Source organism: Oncorhynchus mykiss, chromosome 25 (genome assembly GCF_057628025.1).
Source record: "Oncorhynchus mykiss isolate SJ-2025 chromosome 25, ASM5762802v1, whole genome shotgun sequence".
NCBI classification, from domain to species: Eukaryota; Metazoa; Chordata; class Actinopteri; order Salmoniformes; family Salmonidae; genus Oncorhynchus; species Oncorhynchus mykiss.
In genome coordinates this window covers 24,485,057-24,509,424 of record NC_143046.1, presented here as the reverse complement: position 1 = coordinate 24,509,424, position 24,368 = coordinate 24,485,057, and the positions used below count along the sequence as shown (strand labels likewise).

The following is a 24,368-nucleotide window of genomic DNA, read 5'->3' as shown; positions in this document are numbered from 1 at the left end:
ATGTAAGTGCTGTCATTGTGAAGTGGAAATGCCTAGGAGCAACAACGGCTCAGCCGCTAAGTGGTAGGCCACACAAGCTCACAGAATGGGACTGCCGAGTTCTGAAGCATGTAGCATGTAACAATAGTCTGTCCTCGGTTGCAACACTCACTACCAAGTTCCAAACTGCCCCTGGAAGCAACGTCAGCACAATAACTGTTCATCAGGAGCTTCATGAAATGGGCCGCACACAAGCCTAAGATCACCATGTGCAATGCCATGCATCAGCTGGAGTCCAGCGAGGTCCATAAAGAAATGGTTTGATCGAGATCAGTGTGGAAGAACTTGACTGGCCTGCACAGAGCCCTGACTCCAACCCCATCAAACACCTTTGGGATGATTAGGAACGCCGACTGTTATCCAGGCCAAATTGTATCTAGACACTGTTGGTCTAGAGCACACAAAGAATTACACCTACCTTGGCCTAAACATCAACACCACAGGTAACTTCCACAAGGCTGCGAACGATCTAAGAGACAAGGCCACAAGGGCCTTCTATGCAATCAAAATTAACCTAAAAGTCAACATCCCAATTAGGATCTGGAAAAAAATACCCTCTATGGCTGTGAGGTCTGGGGTCCACTCACCAACCAAGAATTCACAAAATGGGACAAAGACCCAATAGAGACTCTGCATACAGAATTCTGCAAACATATACTTAGTGTACAATGCAAGACCCAAAACAATGCATGCAGAGCAGAATTATGACTATACCCACTAGTTATAAAAATCCAGAAAATAGCTGGTAAATTCTACAACCACCTAAAAGAAAGCAATGCCCACACGTTCCACCACAAAGCCCTCACCTACAGAGAGATGAACCTAGAGAAGACTCCCCTCAGTCAGCTGGTTCTGGGGCTCTGTTCACAAACACAAAAAATACTACAGAGTCTCAGGACAGAAACCCATTTAGACCCAACCAAATTATGAGAAAGCAAAAAATAACTAATTGACAAACTGGAAAGAATCAACCAAAAAACAGAGCAAATTGGAAAGCTATCTGGCCCTAAACAGAGAGCACACAGTGGCAGAATACCTGACCATTGTGACTGACGCTAAATTAAGAAAATCCTTGACTATGTACTCAGTGAGCATAGCCTTGCTATTGAGAAAAGTCGCCGTAGGCAGACCTGGCTCTCAAGAGAAATCAGGCTATGTACACACTGCCTACAAAATGAGGTGGAAACTGAGCTGCACTTTTCAACCTCCTGCCAAAGGTATGACCATGTTAGAGACACATATTTGTCTCAGATTACACAGACCCACAAAGAATTCAAAAACAAATACAATTTTAATGAACTTTAATGAACTGATGGAATACCACAGTGTGCAATCACAGCAGCAAGATTTGTGACCTGTTGCCACATGAAAAGGGCAACCAGTGAAGAACAAACACCATTGTAAATACTAGGCCACTCGGGAGGTCCCAGTATATGTCTCCTTATGGTAATACTGCACTTCTCCTGACATACATCTTGTTCTTGTCCTCTCAAGGGATGCCATTTAACCAGCTGTCACAATCTCTGTATAATCAGCACACAAACCCCTCGGGATTCAGTGCTCAACAATGCATCCCACTTGTAAAGCAGCTGCTTTGTCTTGATGTTCTTCTTTCCTCCCATTCACTCCTTGAAGGAGAGCTCTCCTCGTCCCAAAATAGCCCACAATGCACCGCACGGTCCATTGACGACACATGTGCAACGTACACAATGTGCGTTAATACGATTTCAATGGAGTTTCCCCATCTCCGCAAAAGTGTCACTGGGTATAATAAGAATTTCCACAGTAGGTGGCGGTAATGTACCATAACGTTGGATGCCAACCACCGATAACCCCCACCGAAGAAGAAGAACATAAGAACAAAGATGTTTTAAAGTTCCCTGTCCCCTCCTTCAAAAATAGACAATTCAAGAATTTAAACCTGTTGTATTGATGTAAAAAATAACGGTGCATCTTTAATTGCTATGAACTTTATAATTGGCCTACTTCTTTTTTTTACTACGCCGTGCATCTGTTGCAGAATGAGGGGGTGGATTCCTGCAATTTATTCTGGTTGGTACTGCCTCGAAGGACAGTGTCTCCCGTGAACCCTGTTGAAAGAGACATTTTTACCAGAAAAGCATCATATGACTGAAATGTATATTTATTGACAACGATGTAGCTGTACCTTAATCAGAATAAAACACTCTTCAATGTGCTCCTCGCATACAGCATAGCCCCCTTTCTTCTGGTCCTCGAAGGACTTCGGCAGACTGATGTCCCTACGCCTGATGTTTCTCAGCCATATCTTCCTCCATAGTAGTTGCAAAAGTGTTTAAGGTTTAATCTCACATTTGATATAAAAAAAAAATTAAAATGTAATTTACCGGCTGTGTTTTCCATTTTATGGAAATATGACAGACTCTCGTCTCTCTTGAGACCTGCAAGAGCAGCTTGCAGCTGCAGAAGAGACCTCAGCAGTTTCTAGGAATCTACAACACCAGTTGTTTTTTAACCTCTTTCTCTGGGACCCCCAGCCATTGTCTGTGTATAGGCCAGTGTTTAGTTTAAAGTGTATGGTTGTGTTCTCAAACCTTGTTCTCGTATACCTCTACTCCCGAGTGGCGCAGCGATCTAAGGCACTGCATCTCAGTGCTTGAGGCTTCACTACAGACACCCTGGTTAGATTCCAGGCTGTATCACAACCGGCCGTGATTAGGAGTCCAATAGGATGGCGCACAATTGGCCCAGCGTCATCCGGGTTTGGCTGGTGTAGGCCGTCATTATAAATAAGAATTTGTTCTTAACTGGCTTGCCTAATTAAATAAAGGTTCAATTGAAATATTTATATATAATAAATGACACACTACACTGACGTTTTAAATAGTCCTTTAGATGCTTGTGAGTCTGAGGACACCTCCGGTCAACCTGAACCTCCTGCAGACCACCATAACTACATTTGGCATCATCTGCTGGAGTTGGGTCTACGCTCATTAACTCCTGTTCTCTTTCTCACCTCTACTCTACTGTCACACCCTGACCATAGTTTACTTTGTATATTTCTATGTTGTGGTTGGTCAGGGTGTGATCTGAGTGGGCATTCTATGTTACATGTCTAGTTTGTCTAGTTCTATGTTCGGCCTGATATGGTTCTCAATCAGAGGCAGGTGTTCGTCATTGTCTCTGATTGGGAACCATATTTAGGTAGCCTGGGTTTCACTGTGTGTTTGTGGGTGATTGTTCCTGTCTATGTGTTTTCACCAGATAGGATGTTTAGGTTTTTGTTACGTTCATTACGTCCTTTATTTTTGTAGTGTTTGTATTGATTCGTGTTTTACGTTTGTTCATTAAAACATGGATCGAAATCTACACGCTGCATTTTGGTCCGACTCTCCTTCACATACAGAAAATCGTTACATCTACTTTCTGCTGGATGTTGGTCAATGCTTAAGTTCTCCTGTTTTATAGTTCATTTAGTAGTGTAGTGGTAGTATATTGTAGTTTGTAGATAATAGTTTATGGTTATGTCCTCTATCCATGTTATTCACCCAAAATGTTTTTAATAGTACTATACAGTTCATTTAAACAGCAGCCATGTGGTTTTTCTCTCTGTATGTAAAGGGATTGTGATGTGAACTCCAGAAGTGAGCAAAAAGGCAGTATTTCTTGCTACTCCTGTGACCAGTGCCCAAATGAGGACCTTACTGATCTTGTCCTGCTATAGTTAGTTGTGTATATGGACTCCTTCTCTTCAATCAAAACTGACTCATTCCTCCATAACAACCAGTGCCTGATTAGCAACACCCCCAATATGAAGAACATATTATAGAACAAAGACCCACACTTTATCCTGTCCTATGAAACATTAGAACAAAGACTCACACTTTACCCTGTCCTATGAAACAGAACAAAGACCCACACTTTATCCTGTCCTATGAAACATTAGAACAAAGACCCACACTTTACCCTGTCCTATGAAACAGAACAAAGACCCACACTTTATCCTGTCCTATGAAACATTAGAACAAAGATCCACACTTTATCCTGTCCTATGAAACAGAACAAAGACCCACACGTTATCCTGTCCTATGAAACATTAGAACAAAGATCCACACTTTATCCTGTCCTATGAAACAGAACAAAGACCCACACTTTATCCTGTCCTATGAAACATTAAAACAAAGACCCACACTTTATCCTGTCCTATGAAACAGAACAAAGACCCACACTTTATCCTGTCCTATGAAACAGAACAAAGACCCACATTTTATCCTGTCCTATGAAACATTAGAACAAAGACCCACACTTTATCCTGTCATATGAAACATTAGAACAAAGATCCACACTTTATCCTGTCCTATGAAACAGAACAAAGACCCACACTTTATCCTGTCCTATGAAACATTAGAACAAAGACCCACATTTTATCCTGTCCTATGAAACATTAGAACAAAGACCCACACTTTACCCTGTCATATGAAACATTAAAACAAAGATCCACACTTTATCCTGTCCTAAGAAACAGAACAAAGACCCACACCTTATCCTGTCCTATGAAACATTTTCAGTTGCTGTCCTTAAACCTGATTGATCTTGTGAAGCGATGCTCTAATGCTACACATGGTGTATGTCTTTTGGAACATTTTTCTATTGAGGGGATGTATGCGCAGTGTGTTCTGTCAGGTTGTGATGAAATGCTCTACTTTCATGGGTTCGATATGTTCTATATTTTTCATCATGTTAACAGGCATTTAATAAAGGTACAACCTTTTTGAATTTTGTCTATTTTCTGAAGATGCAAATAATTATAGTATAATATATTTTATGGTATTCTAACCTAATCTTATCAGAGGGCAACAGAACATAAGTAGTTGCCTATACAATGTTTTACAGACATCTACCATAATTTAAGGAGGTACTTAGTGGTGTTCTACAGCTCGATAAATTACTTTGCAATGACTCAGTGTTACAAATGATTGTTTCTATTGATTGTACAGCATACCCTGGGATAGTCTCATATGCAATATAGCTGGACACATTGGTAAACAAACGTTAGCTAGCCATGCTGCCTCATGCTAGCTATGTTAAACCCAGCTGTAGTTTTGTTTCACTATTGGTAGCTAGTTGGTTTAATCTATCAGTGATCATCTGATTACACAGCCAACGACGTGTGCCTCACCATGCAATAATTACTCCAAATGCATCTTCTCATTATTTATTACATACCTTGGAAACTGGAAAAAATTATTTTCCTCTCTTGCTCTGCACAGTATTGCTGCACATCGTTTCATCTTTGTATCTCCTTAATAATTGTAATAATTATCAGTATCTTTGACAACAAACACATGATTCCAGCTCAACAATTTAATAATCAAGCTGGAAATTATCTTTGCGTAATGATTCATTTTTTATACTGCTTCCCCCTCACTTAAACAAACTAACAGAGAACAGTTTACATTAAACACGGTATTTATTGATGACATATGTTTTGGAAACAGAAAACATCAATCGAGATCAAAGGTTTCATTGATGAGAAAATTAGCAGACTGTCGGCCATAATCCATCTTTTCCCACTGCCGCTCACTGGGCTTCCTCTTACTAATTTATTTGGTAGCGCTAGGAAACGCCAACCGGATGCTTCACATTTATACATCCTGTGAAACATCTGTCTCATTGTTCTATCTATGACAAGAACTTCGAGCAGCAGCAGAGTTCGCCATTTTGGAAGGCAGCTTTGTTCGTACACAAAAGTACAGATAAAACATCGGGTTTTTTTTGTTTAGTTTTTTAAAAACCTATTAGTTGTTTGGGGTGCATCAGTCGATAGATAAAGTGAGGACATATGATTTGATGTGTAATACTACAATGTAAACATATAATCTGTTCAACATTATCTTGCTAGCCTTCACGTTTCGTCGACGAACCAGGAAGCTAACGTTAGTAGGCTGGCTTGCCAATGTACAGATCGCTAGTTATTACTTTCTGAATATTGTTGGCGTTGACGCTAACATTTATCAGATGCATGTTGCTGACGTTATCTGAAGAAGTTAGTCAAGCAGCTAGATAGGTTTCACTTGGATTGTTGTTTATTTAGCTAGCAAGTTAACGTTAGGTAAATTAACGTAGCTAGCATGTTAGAACAAATACACCAGTCGGTGTCTGTAGAGGATAAATTGACCATGATTAGTTAAGTTAACGAATGCTAGAAAATATTGTACCCTATTTACTTGTTTATGGTTGAATTTACTTCATGACATCTAGAAGATTAACTAGCTATCTATATGTAGATTTGAATTATGTTTTACAGTTTGTTGGCACTGCAGCTATCCATGTGACGTTAGCTCGTTTTAGCTATTCATGTGAACATTCACCACTTGTGTGGCAGATGCGACAGGCAAAGCGAATTCGTTCCCCTGGCGTTTGGCTCAGTGAGTTCAGCTGGGTGGAGAGCCGAAAGCGCCAGAAGCGAGATGATTCGAATAGCAGTGTAAGGGAGAATAAATCTCGAAGACGTCAACAACCCCTCAAAACACATGAAGGGTAAATATGACCCAATCCCCCCCCCCCCCCCCCCCCCCCCCCCACCACACGTACCTATTAGAGGCCCCACCCATCCACAACCAACCCCTAGATCTCTTCCTTTTTACATCTGTCTTGTTATTCTGTCTGGTCATTCTGTCAGGTTGGTAGGATCCAGCAGCTATACACATGCCAAATGTTTTCACAGCCATATATTAATGTGGTGAGGACAAGCCATCATCTTATAAATAACGAGTGAAATCTAATCTCACAGCATACTTTAGGCCAAGGTTTATTTCAGGAGAATCTGCCTCTTTCCCTGCCCTTGACAGACGTGGTCACAATTCATTTTCGAAGTTGGAACTCTTTAGTATTGGAAGTCACTGTCATTTGCCAATATATCACTGTACATTTTATTGCTGGAAGGTAAAACCGTGTGTTCTGTGTCCGTCACATTAAGTTTGCTTTGTGAGAGATGGAGGTTTATGGTGGAAGTGTCCAGGGCAGAATGGGTAGGGAAGCTCTAATAATAAGTCCCCCAGCAACACAGACCTTTTCCTGGAAGAGACCTGACACCACCAGGGTGCCATCATGACTCTCTCTGACTCTGTGGGGCTCTGGAGGTCCAGAGACTCAGATCACATTCCTCTGCTGAAAGAGCTTCACAGATTCCTCACTGAGCCAAAACAACTGTCGTAGCGGACACCTGTGCTTTCGATTTGTGTGTGTTGGTGTGAGAGAGGTAGAGGGGGGGGGGGGGGGGGGGGGGGGTTGTGCTTTGCTTGAGCACACATACATTCAAGCTGGCTGCTCATATTTATAAGGTATATGATATGTACTAACAGCTCTTGAGACATATTGCCTGGCCAGTTTGTTGCGTCAGTTTACCCCCAAAACTAGGAATTTACACTATGCTCCACTATGTTAGGCTCTCACACCAAGAACCTTGGACTGATGATGTTACACTCTGTAGTTGTAAATAAGCTTGTTACTAATTAAAAATGTTATATATTAAGCCCCTTGGGATAGGGTGTCGGGGGGGACGTAGGTCCCGGCCATTAGAACCAAGCAGTGGGTAAGTAGGCAGGAGAAGGAGTCAGTCACTTAGCTGTCTTGTTGTTTCTCCCTTTCAGGCACTACCTGGAGAACCACAGCCTGAACCAGCAGAGGATAGAGTCTAAGGACAGGAGGGCCAGAGAAGCCAGCCTGGAGATGGGCTACGACGAGGACAACAGGGCCGCCGCCACCAGGGACAGAGATCGGGAGAAGGACAAGGAGTGGCACCACTACAGCAAGTCATCCGGGCGGAGTGGCAAGAGTGGCCGTAGTAGCCGCCGAGGGCGGAGACGCAGCCCTTCTCATCAACGCTCCTCTTACTCGGTATGAGAACATCTTACACGGTCTTCTCTCCTTTCCAACCAACTCCCTATATGGTTATTAGTGGTGTTAGCTTTTCTTTGTCGCTCTTTCTCAATATGTACCACAGTGAAAAACAGATGGGTTAGGATTATGGATCCAATGTTAGTACCAGAATTCACTGAATACCATCTAGGCATAACTGTAGCAGACTAAGCACAAACACCTTTACAAGGCTTCAATAAGAAGAGTCAAGGGAAAGGGAAACTTTATATGTATCAGTCATTAACAGTCAGAAGATAACCAAAACTGTAACTTGAAAGACACAAAAATGCATATTAGCCTATTAGACTGATGGTTTATAATGTTTTGTACCGCTTACTTTGAGAAAGTCTCTCACATGAACCTTGTTGTTGCCATGTTTCTCTTCTGTAACACCCACTATGTGGTGACGCCCCCTATGCCTTTCTCTGGTGGGGCTGAATTTGAATGTGCTGCTCCCGCTGTGGTCCGCTGGCGCTGCCTGGTTCGCAACCCACCCACTCTGAATGGGCCGATCCATCCGAAATCTCTCCCCCACGTCCGATCCCCCCCTCTGCCCGCTGAATGAATGAATGGCACGTTCCGTCCCGTTGTGGTGGCCTGGCCTGATGATGGTGTTCTCTCTGGGCCGGTGATGGTGGTTGATGGTTGATGATGGTGGTGGTGATGGGACAACAGAGGAGCCATCATCGCAGGAGCAGGAAAAGATCCCGGAGTGTTGAGGATGATGACGAGGGTCACCTGATCTATCACAGGGGAGACATGCTAAGAGCCAGATGTATAGAATATATCACTTTTCTCTCTCTGTCAACTAGCTATCTGTTATGTTGTTGCTTTTTCAAATGGTGTACTGTTGCAAAATTCTATTCTATTGTAGACACTTGTATTTGAGTGGGTAGGGTTTATCATTGTATTGTTAAATGTGGATTAGTTATTACACCTCGCTACATAACATCATTATTAGTGTGATGTGTGTACTGTGTATTATGTTTTGTTGGCTTGGAGCCCTGTCCTGTTCTAGTTAGACAGTATAATGCTAAATCCATATCAAACAAAGCAGCTAGGCAGACATTATGTGGCAGATCAGGTGTGATGGTAGTGGATGCCAGTCATCACTGCTCTGGTTCTAACTAATGCACTTTATTCCCTGTAGATGAGATTGTGTCAACTCTAGGAGAAGGAGCCTTTGGGAAAGTCGTGGAATGCATCGATCACTCTAAGTAAGTCGCTCACTGGAAAAGTCTGGATGTCACTGACAATGCTACCCCTCTCCCCTTTCAATTCAATTTAACGGCTTTATTGGCATGGGGAAACATATGTTACATTGCCAAAGCAAGTGAAATGGATAATAAACAAAAGTAAAATAAACAATTTAGAAAATAACAGTAAACATTACACAAACAAAAGTTCCAAAATAATATACATTTCAAATGTCTGTGGAAATAGTTCAAGAACAAAGGGAAAATAAATAAACATAAATATGGGTTGTATTTACAATGGTGTTTGTTCTTCACTGGTTGCCCTTTTCTTGTGGCAACAGGTCACAAATCTTGCTGCTGTCATTGCACAAAGTTGTATTTCACCCAATAGATATGGGAATTTATCAAAATTGTTTGTTTTTGAATTCTTTGTGGGTCAGTGTAATCTGAGAGGAATGTGTCTCTAGTTTGGTCATACATTTGGCAGGAGGTTAGAAAGAGCAGCTCAGTTTCCACCTCCATTTTATGGGCAGTGTGCACATAGCCTGTCTTCTCTTGAGAGCCAGGTCGGCCTACAGTGGCCTTTCTCAATAGCAAGGCTATGCTCACTGAGTCTACATAGTCAAGGCTTTCCTTAATTTTGGGTCAGTTACAGTGGTCAGGTGTTCTGCCACTGTGTACTCTCTGTTCAGGGCCAAATAGCACTCTAGTTTGCTCTGTTTTTTTGTAACTGCTTTCCAATGCGTCAAGTAATTATCTTTTTGTTTTCTCATGATTTGGTTGGGTCTAATTGTGTTGCTGTCCTGGGGCTCTGTTCACAAACAGAACCCACAGAGCCCCAGGACAGCAACACAATTAGACCCAACCAAGTCATGAGAGGACCTGCTTGCTTAGGGGACTCTTCTCCAGTTTCATCTTTCTGTAGGTGATAGCTTTGTTTTGGAATGCTTGGGAATCACTTCCTTTTATGTGGTTGTAGATGTATGTAACAGATGTGAAATGGCTAGCGGTGGTGCGCGCTAATAGCGTTTCAATCGGTGATGTCACTTGCTCTGAGACCTTAAAGTGGTTGTTCCCCTCGCTCTGCAAGGGCCGTGGCTTTTGTGGCGCGATGGGTAACGATGCCTCGGGAGTGGCTGTTGTTGATGTGTGCAGAGGGTCCCTGGTTTGAGCCCAGGTTGGGGCGAGGAGAGGGACGGAAGCTATACTGTTACATAGAGTTGAGCGTCTCTTTCCTGGATTTTGATCGTTAACGGCTATTGGCGTAATTCTTCTCTGCATGCATTACTTGGTGTTTTACGTTGTATACTGAGGATATTTTTGCTGAATTCTGTTTCAATTTGGTGTTTGTCCCAATTTGTGAATTTCTTGTGAGGTCTGGGGTCCACTCACCAACCAACCATAAAGGGCAATGGGTTCTATGACTGATTCTAGAGGTCGACTGATTAATCGGAATGGCCGATTAATTGGGGCCGATTTCAGGTTTTCGTAACAATCAGAAATCGGTATTTTTGGACACCGATTTGGCCGATTAAAAAAAAAAAAAAAAAAAAAAAAAAAAAAATTACACCTTTTATTTAACTAGGCAAGTCAGTTAAGAACACATTCTTATTTTCAATGATGGCCTAGGAACAGTGGGTTAACTGCCTTGTTCAGGGTCAGAACGACAGATTTTTACCTTGTCAGCTCGGGGATTCGATCTTGCAACCTTACAGTTAACTAGTCCAACGCTCTAACCACCTGCCTCTCATTGTCACTCCACAAGGAGCCTGCCTGTTACGCGAATGCAGTAAGACGCCAATGTAAGTTGCTAGCTAGCATTAAACGTATCTTACAAAAAAACAGTCAATCATAATCACTAGTTAACTACACATGGTTGATGATATTACTAGTTTATCTAGCGTGTCCTGCATTGCATATAATCGATGCGGTGCGCATTCCCGATAAAGGACTGTCGTTGCTCCAACCTGTACCTAACCATAAACATCAATGCCTTTCCTAAAATCAATACACAAGTATATATTTTTAAACCTGCATATTTAGTTAATATTGCCTGCTAACATGAATTTCTTTTAACTAGGTAAATTGTATCACTTCTCTTGCAACAGAGTCAGGGTATATGCAGCAGTTTGGGCCGCCTCGCTCGTTGTGAACTGTGTAAAGACTATTTCTTTCTAACATACACAGCCAACTTTGCCAAACGGGGGATGATTTAACAAAAGCGCATTTGCAAAAAAGCACAATCATTGCACGACTGTACCTAACCATAAACATCAATGCCTTTCTTAAAGTCAATACACAGAAGTATATATTTTTAAACCTGCATATTTAGCTAAAACAAATCCAGGTTAGCCTATATTAACTTCTTATGGTATAGGGGATGGTTGGGCAAAAAACAGGGAAAATGCAGCGCGGCAAATTTTTTAAAATGATATAAAAATCTAAATTTCATTAAATCACACATGTAAGATACTCAATTAAAGCTACACTCGTTGTGAATCCAGCCAACATGTCAGATTTTTTAAAGGCTTTTCGGCAAAAGCATAAGAAGCTATTATGTGATGATAGCACAATAGTAAACAAAGAGGGTAGCATATTTCAACCCTGCAGGCGCTACACAACGCAGAAATAAAATGTAAAACATGCATTACCTTTGACGAGCTTCTTTTGTTGGCACTCCAATATGTCCCATAAACATCGCAATTGGTCCTTTTGTTCGATTAATTCTGTCCATATATATCCAAATGTAAATTTATTTGACGCGTTTGATCCAGAAAACAGCTTCCAAAAAACGCTACGTCACTACAAAATATTTCAAAAGTTGCCTATAAACTTTGCCAAAATATTTCAAAGTACTTTTGTAATGCAACTTTAGGTATTTTTAAACGTTAATAATCAATCAAATTTTAGACTGGTGTATCTGTGTTCAATACAGGAAGACAACAAACCAACGCTACTTTTCTCGTCATGCGCTCTCTCAACAGTGTTACCTAGTTCCTAGATGGCCTACTTCTTCATTGCACAAATGAATAACCTCAACCAAATTCCAAAGACTGGTGACATCCAGTGGAAGCGGTAGGAACATAAAACAGGTTCCTAAGAAATATAATTTGCCAATGAGAACTCAGTGAGCAGACAGAGACCAAAACTAAATACATTCTGAACGGTTAGTCCTTGGGGTTTTGCCTGCTACATAAGTTCTGTTATACTCACAGACATGATTCAAACAGTTTTAGAAACTTCAGAGTGTTTTCTATCCCAATTTACTAATAATATGCATATCTTATTCCTGGCATGAGTAGCAGGAAGTTGAAATTGGGCACGCTATTTATCCAAAAGTGAAAATGCTGCCCCCTATACCTTATTAACCAGGTGAAATTGTGTCACTTCTCTTGCGTTCATTGCACGCAATGTCAGGGTATATGCAACAGTTTGGGCCGCCTGGCTCGTTGCAAACTAATTTGCCAGAATTTTACGTAATTATGACATAACATTGAAGGTTGTACAATGTAACAGTAATATTTAGACTTATGGATGCCACCCGTTTGATAAAATACGGAACGGTTCCGTATTTCACTGAAATAATAAATGTTTTGTTTTCCGGATTTGACCATATTAATGACCAAAGGCTCATATTTCTGTGTGTTATTATGTTACAATTAAGTCTATGATTTGATATTTGATAGAGCAGTCTGACTGAGCGATGGTAGGCAGCAGCAGGCTCGTAAGCATTCATTCAAACAGCACTTTCGTGAGTTTTGCCAGCAGCTCTTCGCAATGCTTCAAGCATTGAGCTGTTTATGACTTCAAGCCTTGAGCTGTTTATGACTTCAAGCCTATCAACTCCCGAGATTAGGCTGGTGTAACCGATGTGAAATGGCTAGCTAGTTAGTGGGGTGCAGGCTATTAGCGTTTCAAACGTCACTCGCTCTGAGACTTGGAGTAGTTGTTCCCCTTGCTCTGCAAGGGCCGCGGATTTTGTGGAGCGATGGGTAACAATGCTTCGAGGGTGGCTGTTATCGATGTGTTCCTGGTTCGAGCCCAGGTAGCAGCGAGGAGAGGGACGGAAACTATACTGTTACACAGGCAACACTAAAGTGCCTAGAAGAACATCCAATTGTCATAGGTATATGAAATAGAACTGGTATAGAGAGAAATAGTCCTTAAATACTATATTAACTACAACCTAAAACCTCTTACCTTGGAATATTGAAGTCTCATGTTAAAAGGAACCACCAACTTTCATATGTTCTGAGCAAGGAACTTAAACGTTGCACTTTTACTTTCTTCTCCAACACTATGTTTTTGCATTATTTAAACCAAATTGAACATGTTTCATTATTTATTTGAGGCTAAATAGATTTTTATTGATGTATTATATTAAGTTCAAATAAGTGTTCATTCAGTATTGTTGTAAAAATCGGCCAATTAATCGGTATCGGCTTTTTTTTTGATCCTCCAATAATCGGTATCGGCGTTGAAAAATCAGAATCGGTCGACCTCTAACTGATTCAATTATTTTTTTGCCAGATCTTAATTGGTATGTCGATTTTTATGCTCCTTTTGATGGCATAGAAGGCTCTTCTTGCCTTGTCTCTCAGATCGTTCACAGCTTTGTGGAAGTTACCTGTGGCGCTGATGTTTAGGCCGAGATATGTAGAGGTTATTGTGTGCTCTAGGGCGATGGTGTCTAGGTTGATTTTGTATTTTTGGTCCTGGCAACTGGACATTTTTTGGATCACCATTATTTTTGTCTTACTGAGATTTACTGTCAGGGCTCAGGTCTGACATAATCTGTGCAGAAGATCTATGTGCTGCTGTAGGCCCTCCTTGGTTGGGGACAGAAGCACCAGATCATCAGCAAACAGTACATTTGACTTCAGATTCTAGTAGGATGCTGCAGACTGTTTTAGTGCCCTTGCCAATTCGTTGATAGAAAATAGTACCAGTCAAAAGTTTGGACACCTCATTGAAGGGTTTTTCTTTATTTGTACTATTTTCTATATTGTAGAATAATAATGAAGACATCAAAACTATGACATAACTCACATGTGTGTAGTAACCAAAAAAAAGTGTTAAACAAATCAAAATATATTTTAGATTATTCAAAGTGCGCCACCCTTTGCCTTGATGACAGCTTTGCACACTCTTGACATTCTCTCAACCAGCTTCACCTGGAATGCTTTTCCAACATTCTTGAAGGAGTTCCCACATATGCTGAGCACTTGTTGGCTGCTTTTCCTTCACTCTGCGGTCCAACTTATCCCAAGCCATCTCAATTGGTTTGAGGTCGGGTGATTGTGGAGGCCAGGTCACCTGATGCAGCACTCCATCACTCGCCTTCATGGTCAAATAGCCCTAACACAGTCTGGAGGTGTGTTGGGTCATTGTCCTGTTGAAAAACAAATGATAATCCCACTAAGCATAAACCAGATGGGATGGCGTATCGCTGCAGAACACTGTGGTAGCCATGCTGGTTAAGTGTGCCTTGAATTCTAAATAAATCACCAGCAAAGCGCCATCACACCACCTCCATGCTTCAAATCAAATTTTATTTGTCACTTACATGTGGTTAGCAGATGTTAATGTGAGTGTAGCGAAATGCTTGTGCTTCTAGTTCCGACAATGCAGTAATAACCAACGAGTAATCTAACCTAACAATTTCACAACAGCTACCATATACACACAAGTGTTAAGGGATGAAGAATATGTACATAAAGATATATGAATGAGTGATCGTACAGAATGGCATAGGCAAGATGCAATAGATGGTATCGAGTACAGTATATACATATGAGATGAGTAATGTAGGGTATGTAAACATTATATTAAGTGGCTACTGATACATTTTTTACATGTTTGGCAGCAGCCACTCAATGTTAGTGGTGGCTGTTTAACAGTCTGATGGCCTTGAGATAGAAGCTGCTGCGCCTTCTTCGACACTCTGTCTGTGTGGGTGGACCAATTCAGTTTATCCGTGATGTTTACGCCGAGGAACTTAACTTACTACCCTCTCCACTACTGTCCCGTCGATGTGGATAGTGGGGTGCTCCCTCTGCTGTTTCCTGAAGTCCACGATCATCTCCTTTGTTTTGTTGACGTTGAGTGTGAGGTTATTTCCCTGACACCACACTCCGAGGGCCCTCACCTCCTCCCTGTAGGCCGTCTCGTCGTTGTTGGTAATCAAGCCTACCACTGTAGGGACGTCTGCAAACTTGATGATTGAGTTGGAGGCGTGCAAGGCCACGCTGTCGTGGGTGAACAGGGAGTACAGGAGAGGGCTAAGAACACACCCTTGTGGGGTCCCAGTGTTGAGGATCAGCGGGGTGGAGATGTTGTTACCTACCCTCACCACCTGGAGGCGGCCCGTCAGGAAGTCCAGTACCCAGTTGCACAGGGCGGGGTCGAGACCCAGGGTCTCAAGCTTGATGACAAGTTTGGAGGGTACTATGGTGTTAAATGCTGAGCTGTAGTCGATGAACAGCATTCTCACGTAGGTATTCCTCTTGTCCAGATGGGTTAGGGCAGTGTGGTTGCGATTGCGTTGTCTGTGGACCTATTGGGGCGGTAAGCAAATTGGAGTGGGTCTAGGGTGTCAGGTCGGGTGGAGGTGATATGGTCCTTGACTAGTCTCTCAAAGCACTTCATGATGACGGAAGTGAGTGCTACGGGGCGGTAGTCATTTAGCTCAGTTACCTTAGCTTTCTTGGGAACAGGAACAATGGTGGCCTTCTTGAAGCATGTGGGAACAGCACACTGGGATAAGGCTTGATTGAATATGTCCGTAAACACACCAGCCAGCTCGTCTGCGCATGCTCTGAGGACGCGGCTGGGGATGCCGTCTGGGCCTGCAGCCTTGCGAGGGTTAACACGTTTAAATGTTTGACTCACGTCGGCTGCAGTGAAGGAGAGTCCGCAGGTTTTGGTAGCGGCCGTGTCAGTGGCACTGTATTGTCCTTAAAGCGAGCAAAGTTGTTTAGTCTTTCTGGGAGCAAGACATCATGGTCCGCGACGGGGCTGGTTTTCTTTTTGTAATCCGTGATTGACTGTAGACCCTGTAGACATATCCCAATCCACGTGATCAAAGCAATCTTGAAGCGTGTAGTTAGATTGGTCGGTCCAGTGTTGAACAGACCTGGGCGCGGGAGCTTCCTATTTTAGTTTCTGTCTATAGGCTGGAAGCAACAAAATGGAGTCGTGGTCAGCTTTTCCGAAAGGAGGGCGGGGGAGGGCCTTATATGCGTCGCGGAAGTTAGAATAACAATGATCCAGGGTTTTACCAGCCCTGGTAGCACAATCAATATGCTGATAGAATTTAGGGAGTCTTGTTTTCAGATTAGCCTTGTTAAAATCTCCAGCTACAATGAATGCAACCAGTTACATAGAGTAAAATAAAGTTTGTTCAGGGCCATCGATGTGTCTGCTTGGGGGGGGATATATATGCGGCTGTGATTATAATCGAAGAGAATTCTCTTGGTAGATAATGTGGTCGACATTTGATTGTGAAGAATTCTAAGTCAGGTGAACAGAAGGACTTGAGTTCCTGTATGTTATGATCACACCACGTCTCGTTAATCATAAGGCATACCCCCCCCCCCGCCCCTCTTCTTACCAGAAAGATGTTTGTTTCTGTCGGCGCGTTGCGTGAAGAAACCAGCTGGCTGTACCGACTCCCATAGCGTGTCTCGTGTGAGCCATGTTTCCGTGAAGCAAAGTACGTTAGTCTCTGATGTCTTTCTGGAATGCTACCCTTGCTCAGATTTCATCAACCTTGTTGTCAAGAGACTGGACATTGGCGAGTAGTATGCTCGGGAGCGGTGCGCGATGTGCCCGTCTACAGAGCCTGACCAGAAGACCGCTTCGTCTGTCTCTTTTACGGCGTCGTTGTTTTGGTTCGCCGGCTGGGATCCGATCCATTGTCCTGGGTGGTGGGCAAACCACAGGATCCGCTTCGGGAAAGTTGTATTCCTGGTCGTAATGATGGTGAGTTGACGTTGCTCTTATATCCAGTAGTTCCTCCCGACTGTATGTAATAAAACCTAAGATTACCTGGGGTACCAATGTAATAAATAACACTTAAAAAAACAAAATACTGCATAGTTTCCTAGGAACGTGAAGCGAGGCGGCCATCTCTGTCGGCGCCGGAAGTAGATGGTTCACGGTGGGAACCACACTTGTGAAACGGCTAGCTTAGTTAGCTAAATAGCGTTTCAATCAGTGACGTCACTTGCTCTGAGACCTCGAAGTAGTAGTTCCCCTTGCTGCTTCAAGGGGTGACTGTTGTTAATGTGTGCAGAGTGTCCCTGGTTCGCGCCCGGGTATGGGCGAGGGGACGGTCTAAAGCTATACTGTTACATTGATGCTGTTGACCCGGATCACTGGTTGCTGCAGAAAAGGAGGAGGTCAAAGGGGGGGTGAGTGTAACGGATGTGAAACGGCTAGCTTAGTTAGCGGTGCGCGCTAAATAGCGTTTCAATCAGTGACGGCGATGGGTAACGATGCTTCGAGTGTGACTGTTGTTGATGTGTGCAGAGGGTCCCTGGTTCGTGCCCGGGTATGGGCGAGGGGACGGTCTAAAGTTATACTGTTACACTTGCGGAGATCATCCATTCATCTACACTGCGTCTCACAAAGACATGGCGGTTGGGACCAAAAATCTCAAATTTGGACTCATCAGTCCAAAAGACCGATGGAAATCTGTCCAATGTCCATTGCTTGTGTTCTTCTTATTATTATTGGTGTCCTTTAGTTGTAGTTTCTTTGCAGCAATTTGACCATGAAGGCCTGATTCACCCAGTCTCCTCTGAACAGTTGGTGTTGAGATGTGTCTGTTACTTGAACTCTGTGAAGCATTTATTTGGGCTGCAGTTTGACGCTGGTAACTCTAATGAACCTATCCTCTGCCCTAGAGGTAACTCTGGGTCTTCCTTTCCTGTAGCTGTCCTCATGAGAGCCAGTTTCATAATAGCACTTGATGGTTTGTGCGAATGCACTTGAAGAAATGTTCAAAGTTCTTGACATTTTCTGGATTGACTGACCTTCATGTCTTAAAGTAATGATGGACTGTCGTTTCGCTTTGCTCATTTGAGCTGTTCTTGCCATAATATGGACTTGGTCTTTTACCAAATAGGGCTATCTATTGTATACCCACAGTGTGCTCTCAAACTTAATCTCTCTGTTTATCTCTTTCTATCGTTCTAATCTGAAAGCCTCAATCTCTCTCACAGTTAGATATGTGTCTCGTCTGTGATTTCAGAATTGGTTCTCGCGTGGCACTGAAGATCATTAAAAACATTGACCGGTACCGCGAAGCAGCCATGGCTGAGGTGGAGGTGCTGGAGCAGATGAACTCTCTGGACTGTGACCGGAGATAGTAAGTCACGACATGTTATTAGAACAAGCCCCATACATAAGCAGAAATCATGTAGACTTTCCATTACGAGGATGATGTGCAGTCTCTCATACAAGTAGTTGGTTATCTGCCAGGCGTACACTTTAATTATGGATTGTAACTTAAATATCCCACTTTAATGATCGGTGTGTCATCAGAATCAGACACCATTGTTTGTCTTGCCTAGCTACATAATCCACTAACTGTGATTGGCTCTGAATAAGATTCTGCTAAATTACTGAAATGTAAATCCCTCTTTCTTTCCTCCCCCCTCTCCCTCTCTCTGTCTCTTGCCTCACTCCATCCTGCCGTCTCAGTGGATGTGTGAGGATGCTAGACTGGTTCGACCACCACGGTCATGTGTGTATATCGTTTGAGCTGCTGGGGCTCAGTACCTATGACTACCTGAAGGAGAACAACTTCCAGCCGTTCCCGGTAGAACACATCAGGATCATGGCCTACCAGATCATCCGAGCCGTACGATGTGAGTAGTTACCAGAGAATTACACTTTATAACATGCTGGAATAGTCATTTTATTGGATTTCTGTGGTAGTAAGCACCACCCATACTGGATAAGAGCAATGCTACATGTCTCAACTTAAAGGTTATTGTGTGTTTCCCAAATGGAACCCTATTCTCAATATAGTGCACTACTAAGTATTTAATTTTGGGGGGATACGTCACTGTTTGGGAGACATGCACTGTAAATGAAAAGCTGTTGGGTTATAGTGGTGACTTCAGAGTATTGTGTTGTACCATTGTACAAATGGTGTAATAGAACAAAGGGTTGTCTACTCTCCTGTCTGTGTTGACGATGTTCTCCGTGGTTGCTGTTTGTTTCAGTCCTGCATAAGAACAAGCTGACACACACTGACCTGAAGCCCGAGAACATTCTGTTTGTGGACTCGGAGTACGACATCAAGTACAACGCCAAAATGGTACGAGTCTGTTATCTGCCACATTGATCTGTGCTGACAAAACACTCACCGTGAATGAACTGTGAAGTTGACTGATTTGGTTGTCACCCCTATTTGAATTTGTGTACTGTCTGACTCATATCTGCCCTACAGAAGCGTGACGAGAGGACGTTGAAGAACCCGGACGTGAAGGTGGTTGATTTTGGCAACGCCACATATGAACACAACCACCACACCTCCGTAGTGTCCACACGTCACTACCGCGCTCCAGAGGTCATTCTGGGTAAGACACATACTTCCTCAATGCTAATTCATGATATTACTGATGTTACGTGATAATGCTGCTTATCGTTGTTGTCTGATGAAAACTTAATCTTCAAAACAGAAACAATTATAAAACTTCAGAAGCCATTTGTAATACATTTTCTTGGTCTTAGAGTCCTGAAATGTTTAGAGTACATTAAGGGGAGTTACTGATTTCATTAAATGTACAAAACTGAAAATGAGGAATAACAGAGTTCCGGGGTTTTCATCAGACGGCGACGTTAATCAAACCTAGACTGTGGAGTCTGGGTTGTAATGCTTCTCTCTCTGTGTAGATCTGTGGAGTCTGGGTTGTAATGCTTCTCTCTCTGTGGAGTCTGGGTTGTAATGCTTCTCTCTCTGTGTAGATCTGTGGAGTCTGGGTTGTAATGCTTCTCTCTCTGTGTAGATCTGTGGAGTCTGGGTTGTAATGCTTCTCTCTCTGTGGAGTCTGGGTTGTAATGCTTCTCTCTCTGTGTAGATCTGTGGAGTCTGGGCTGTAATGCTTCTCTCTCTGTGTAAATCTGTGGAGTCTGGGTTGTAATGCTTCTCTCTCTGTGGAGTCTGGGTTGTAAGTGCTTCTCTCTCTGTGTAGATCTGTGGAGTCTGGGTTGTAATGCTTCTCTCTCTGTGTAGATCTGTGGAGTCTGGGTTGTAATGCTTCTCTCTCTGTGGAGTCTGGGCTGTAATGCTTCTCTCTCTGTGGAGTCTGGGTTGTAGTGCTTCTCTCTCTGTAGATCTGTGGAGTCTGGGCTGTAATGCTTCTCTCTCTGTAGATCTGTGGAGTCTGGGCTGTAATGCTTCTCTCTCTGTGTAGATCTGTGGAGTCTGGGTTGTAATGCTTCTCTCTCTGTGGAGTCTGGGCTGTAATGCTTCTCTCTCTATGTAGATCTGTGGAGTCTGGGCTGTAATGGTTCTCTCTCTGTGTAGATCTGTGGAGTCTGGGTTGTAATGCTTCTCCCTCTGTGTAGATCTGTGGAGTCTGGGCTATAATGGTTCTCTCTCTGTGTAGATCTGTGGAGTCTGGGTTATAATGCTTCTCTCTCTGTGGAGTCTGGGTTGTAATGCTTCTCTCTGTGTAGATCTGTGGAGTCTGGGCTGTAATGGTTCTCTCTCTGTGTAGATCTGTGGAGTCTGGGCTATAATGGTTCTCTCTCTGTGTAGATCTGTGTAGTCTGGGCTGTAATGCCTCTCTCTCTGTAGATCTGTGGTCTGAGTTGTAATGCTTCTCTCTCTGTGGAGTCTGGGCTGTAATGCTTCTCTCTCTGTGTAGATCTGGGCTGGGACCATGCCTGTGACGTGTGGAGTCTGGGCTGTATCCTCATAGAGTACTACCTGGGATCAACTCTCTTCCAGGTGGGGGACTGTCGGCTATCCACAGTATCATCATACTAATAATGCCTTCTGAATCTTGCATTCATCTCAAGCTGTTCAAGCTTCTTTCTATGCATAGGTAGATCACAGGGGTTTTCCTGCATAGAAAAGTTTGGCCAGGCCTTCTAAGTGTTAAGGGTCGCCTAAGTCCATACAGTAAAAAACTTTTTTTTTTAAATAATACTTTGTATGGAAAGACATTTTCAGTGTAAACTTTAAACGACTAAAACCAGATATAATGTATGTGGAAAATATATATATTTTAAAAATAAGATCATATTTGAGAACTATTAATTGCTTAAATAAAAGCTACTCAGTCAGCGAGAATCTAAAATGTAAAAAATGATCCCTCCAGGGCTCTTGTCATGGCATGGGGCCCCCCGTTGATTTTGTTATATGGTTTAAGACACTCAGATAGCATAAGAACACGGCATAAGCCATGGAAAAATGTGTAGATTTACTGGAAATTAGCTTTGAAACCGCAAATGTTCTCTCAGCACCATGGCAAACGTGTGGAATTGCAGGAAATTCGTTTTAGAACAGCAACATTTTGTTATTGCGTCCAATAGAGCTTTCAAATGTGCCACCACACCCACCACCATCCAGAAAAAACTCTGGCTCACTGTGTCCTGGGTGTAACGTTAGACTCCTCTCTTTGGCTCTTGTGTTCTCTCCTCCAGACCCACGACAGTAAAGAACACCTGGCTATGATGGAGAGGGTCCTGGGCCCCATACCGGTACATCTCCTGCAGAAAACCAAGAAGCGGCGGTATGTCCATCGGTACCAGCTGGACTGGGATGCCCTCAGCTCCTCTGGGAGATACGTGAGGAAACACTGCAAACCACTCAAGGTAAGGAGGGCCTCCAGCAGTATGGTCAACCTATTCTGTTTCCTCAATTAATTTAATGGAACTGACCCTATAGATACCTGTGATATAAAGACGTCTGAATCACCGTGTTGTTGTGGTCATTGATATCAATAAATTTGACCATCTCCTCCCCTCTCTCCTCCACCTCTTCCATCCCCTCGCTGTCCCCTCAGCAATACATGATGGTCCAGAGCTTGGACCACGACCAGCTGTTTGACCTGATCCAGAAGATGCTGGAGTACGACCCAGCTAAACGCCTCTCCCTGGACCAGGCTCTCAGACACCCCTTCTTCACCTGCCTACGCAAGGCCACCAGGAAATGACCTTTAACCCCAGCGTGGACCCCAACCTCACCCTGCCTATCATCGTGACAATCATCACAACCGTTGTGGCCATGACCATCACCATGACAACTGTGATGATTGACGATCGCCATAGCCCTACATTGACTCTCCGGGAGAGATTGTTTACCTCTGGCTGTATCAGTCCGCCCACGTGGCTTTTTGTCCATTGCTGTCATGCTAGTTAGTGTTAATGTATTGCGAGTTGTATCGTTGTAGCAACCAGGTTCACTGATGAAGCTGGTGCGTTATTCTATGGGCTGTCAGACTTAATCAGTTAGCTCCAGTTAACGCTGTTTTTTTAATTGCGATTTATCGCATTGTCTAAATGCTTTCCAAAGACACTGAAAACATCCCAAATACATAACCTATTCAGCTAAAAACTAGTTGACATTGAGGTTAAAGAAAGTGTGCTTTTTCATTTGACCTAATTCTGCTAACCGTTAGGCAAAATCAAGATGTCAATATTCTTGTAATGTTTTTGTATAAAAAATCTTACATTTCACTTTCATTTGAGCAAATTCAGAATTTGCGATTAATCAAAGCAAATGTTGTAACTCACTGGATGATATTTTTGTCTGACAGCCCTGAGTTCTTCCCCAAGTCCCTTTTTTCAGTATGACTGGATTTGTAACTTTTGGAATATCGCTGTGTTTGCATTTGTCAATAAAAACGTCTGGAGTATGAACGTATATGTAAAAATAAAGTACCCTGTGCACAGCAGTGTGTGTAGTTCACAACCTTTCCCCCCCAAGGACCCCTTTTTCACATCTGATTTCATGGCCCTCATTTTTTTTAACACCTCTAATCAATAAGCCCCTCCAGCCCCACCAAGAAGCTCAGGACTCCTAGGTCGGGGACCGCTGGTCTAGATCCAGGAGCTGGTTTTGGCAGGAACAACTATTGTGTTTAAAAACCACACAAGAAATATAACATCCCAGTAATGTTGCTTATGCACATAAAGCTTATTGCTCTCATTTAGCTTACATCCCTTTTAGTGAGCATTTCTCCTTTGCTAAGAAAATCCATCCACACCTAATAAATATGGCATATCAAGAAGCTGATTAAACAGCATGATCATTACACAGGTGCACCTTCTACTGGGGACAAAAGACCACTCTAAAATGTGCAGTCATGTCACACAACACTGCCACAGATGTCTCATGTTTTGGGGGCGGTTGCAGTTGGCATGCTGACTGCAGGAGTGTCCACCAGAGCTGTTGCCATATAATTGAATGTTATTTTTTTCCAATAAGCCCCTTCCAATATCGTTTTAAAGAATTTGGCGGTACATCCAACCGGGCTCACAACCACAGACCACATGTAACCGGGCCAGGACCTCCACATCCGCTTCTTCACCTGTGGGATCGTCTGAGACCAGCCACCGGAACAGCTGATGTAACTGGGTTTACAAAACCAAACAATTATTGCACAAACTCAGAAACCGTCTCAGAGAAGCTCATCTGCTTGCTCGTCGTCCTCACCAGGGTCTTGACCTGACTGTAGTTGTAACTTCAGTGGGCAAATGCTCGCCTTCAATGGCCCTGGCACAGGAAAGTGTGGTTTCAACTGTACCGGGCAGATGGCGGACAGCGCGTGGGCGAGGAGTTTGCTGATGTCAAAGTTGTAAACTGCCGCTTGGTGATGGTATGGGCAGGAATAAGCAACAGATAACAAACACAATTGCTTTTTATCAATGGCAATTTGAATGCACAGAGAAACCATGACAAGATCCTGAGGCCCGTTGTCGTGCCGTTCACCCGCCGCCATCACCTCATGTTTCAGCATGACATCATGTTGCAAGGATCTGTACACAATTCCTGGAAGATGAAAATGTCACAGTTCCTCCATGGCCTGCATACTCACCAGACATGTCACCCATTGTACTTGTTTGGGATGCTCTGGATCGACGTGCACGACACCATGTTCCAGTTCCTGCCAATATCCAGCAACTTCGTACAGCCATTGAAGAGGAGTGGGACAACACTCCGCAGGGCGCAATCAAAAGCCTGATCAACTCTACGCGAAGGAGATGTGT

At 43.1% G+C, this 24,368-nt stretch overlaps 1 protein-coding gene across 6 annotated transcripts; it reads left to right on the top strand.

The window, feature by feature from the left end:
- Nucleotides 1-5,674: 5,674 nt before the first annotated feature.
- Nucleotides 5,675-23,053, top strand: LOC110504810 (dual specificity protein kinase CLK4). Of its 6 annotated transcripts, none has more exons than XM_036969810.2 (12): nt 5,675-5,850; nt 6,404-6,558; nt 7,671-7,917; nt 8,614-8,713; nt 9,089-9,155; nt 18,391-18,507; nt 18,843-19,009; nt 19,370-19,464; nt 19,597-19,726; nt 21,020-21,102; nt 21,801-21,971; nt 22,163-23,053. In XM_036969810.2, the coding sequence occupies exons 2-12, from the start codon at nt 6,404-6,406 to the stop codon at nt 22,310-22,312; spliced, it is 1,482 nt and encodes a 493-aa protein (XP_036825705.2). In that variant the 5' UTR covers nt 5,675-5,850; the 3' UTR covers nt 22,313-23,053. The 6 variants fall into 6 exon arrangements, with proteins under 6 accessions (XP_036825705.2, XP_036825706.2, XP_090075562.1 ...); XM_036969811.2 differs by having other exon boundaries at nt 5,686-5,954; XM_090219436.1 differs by having other exon boundaries at nt 5,688-5,768.
- Nucleotides 23,054-24,368: the final 1,315 nt, after the last annotated feature.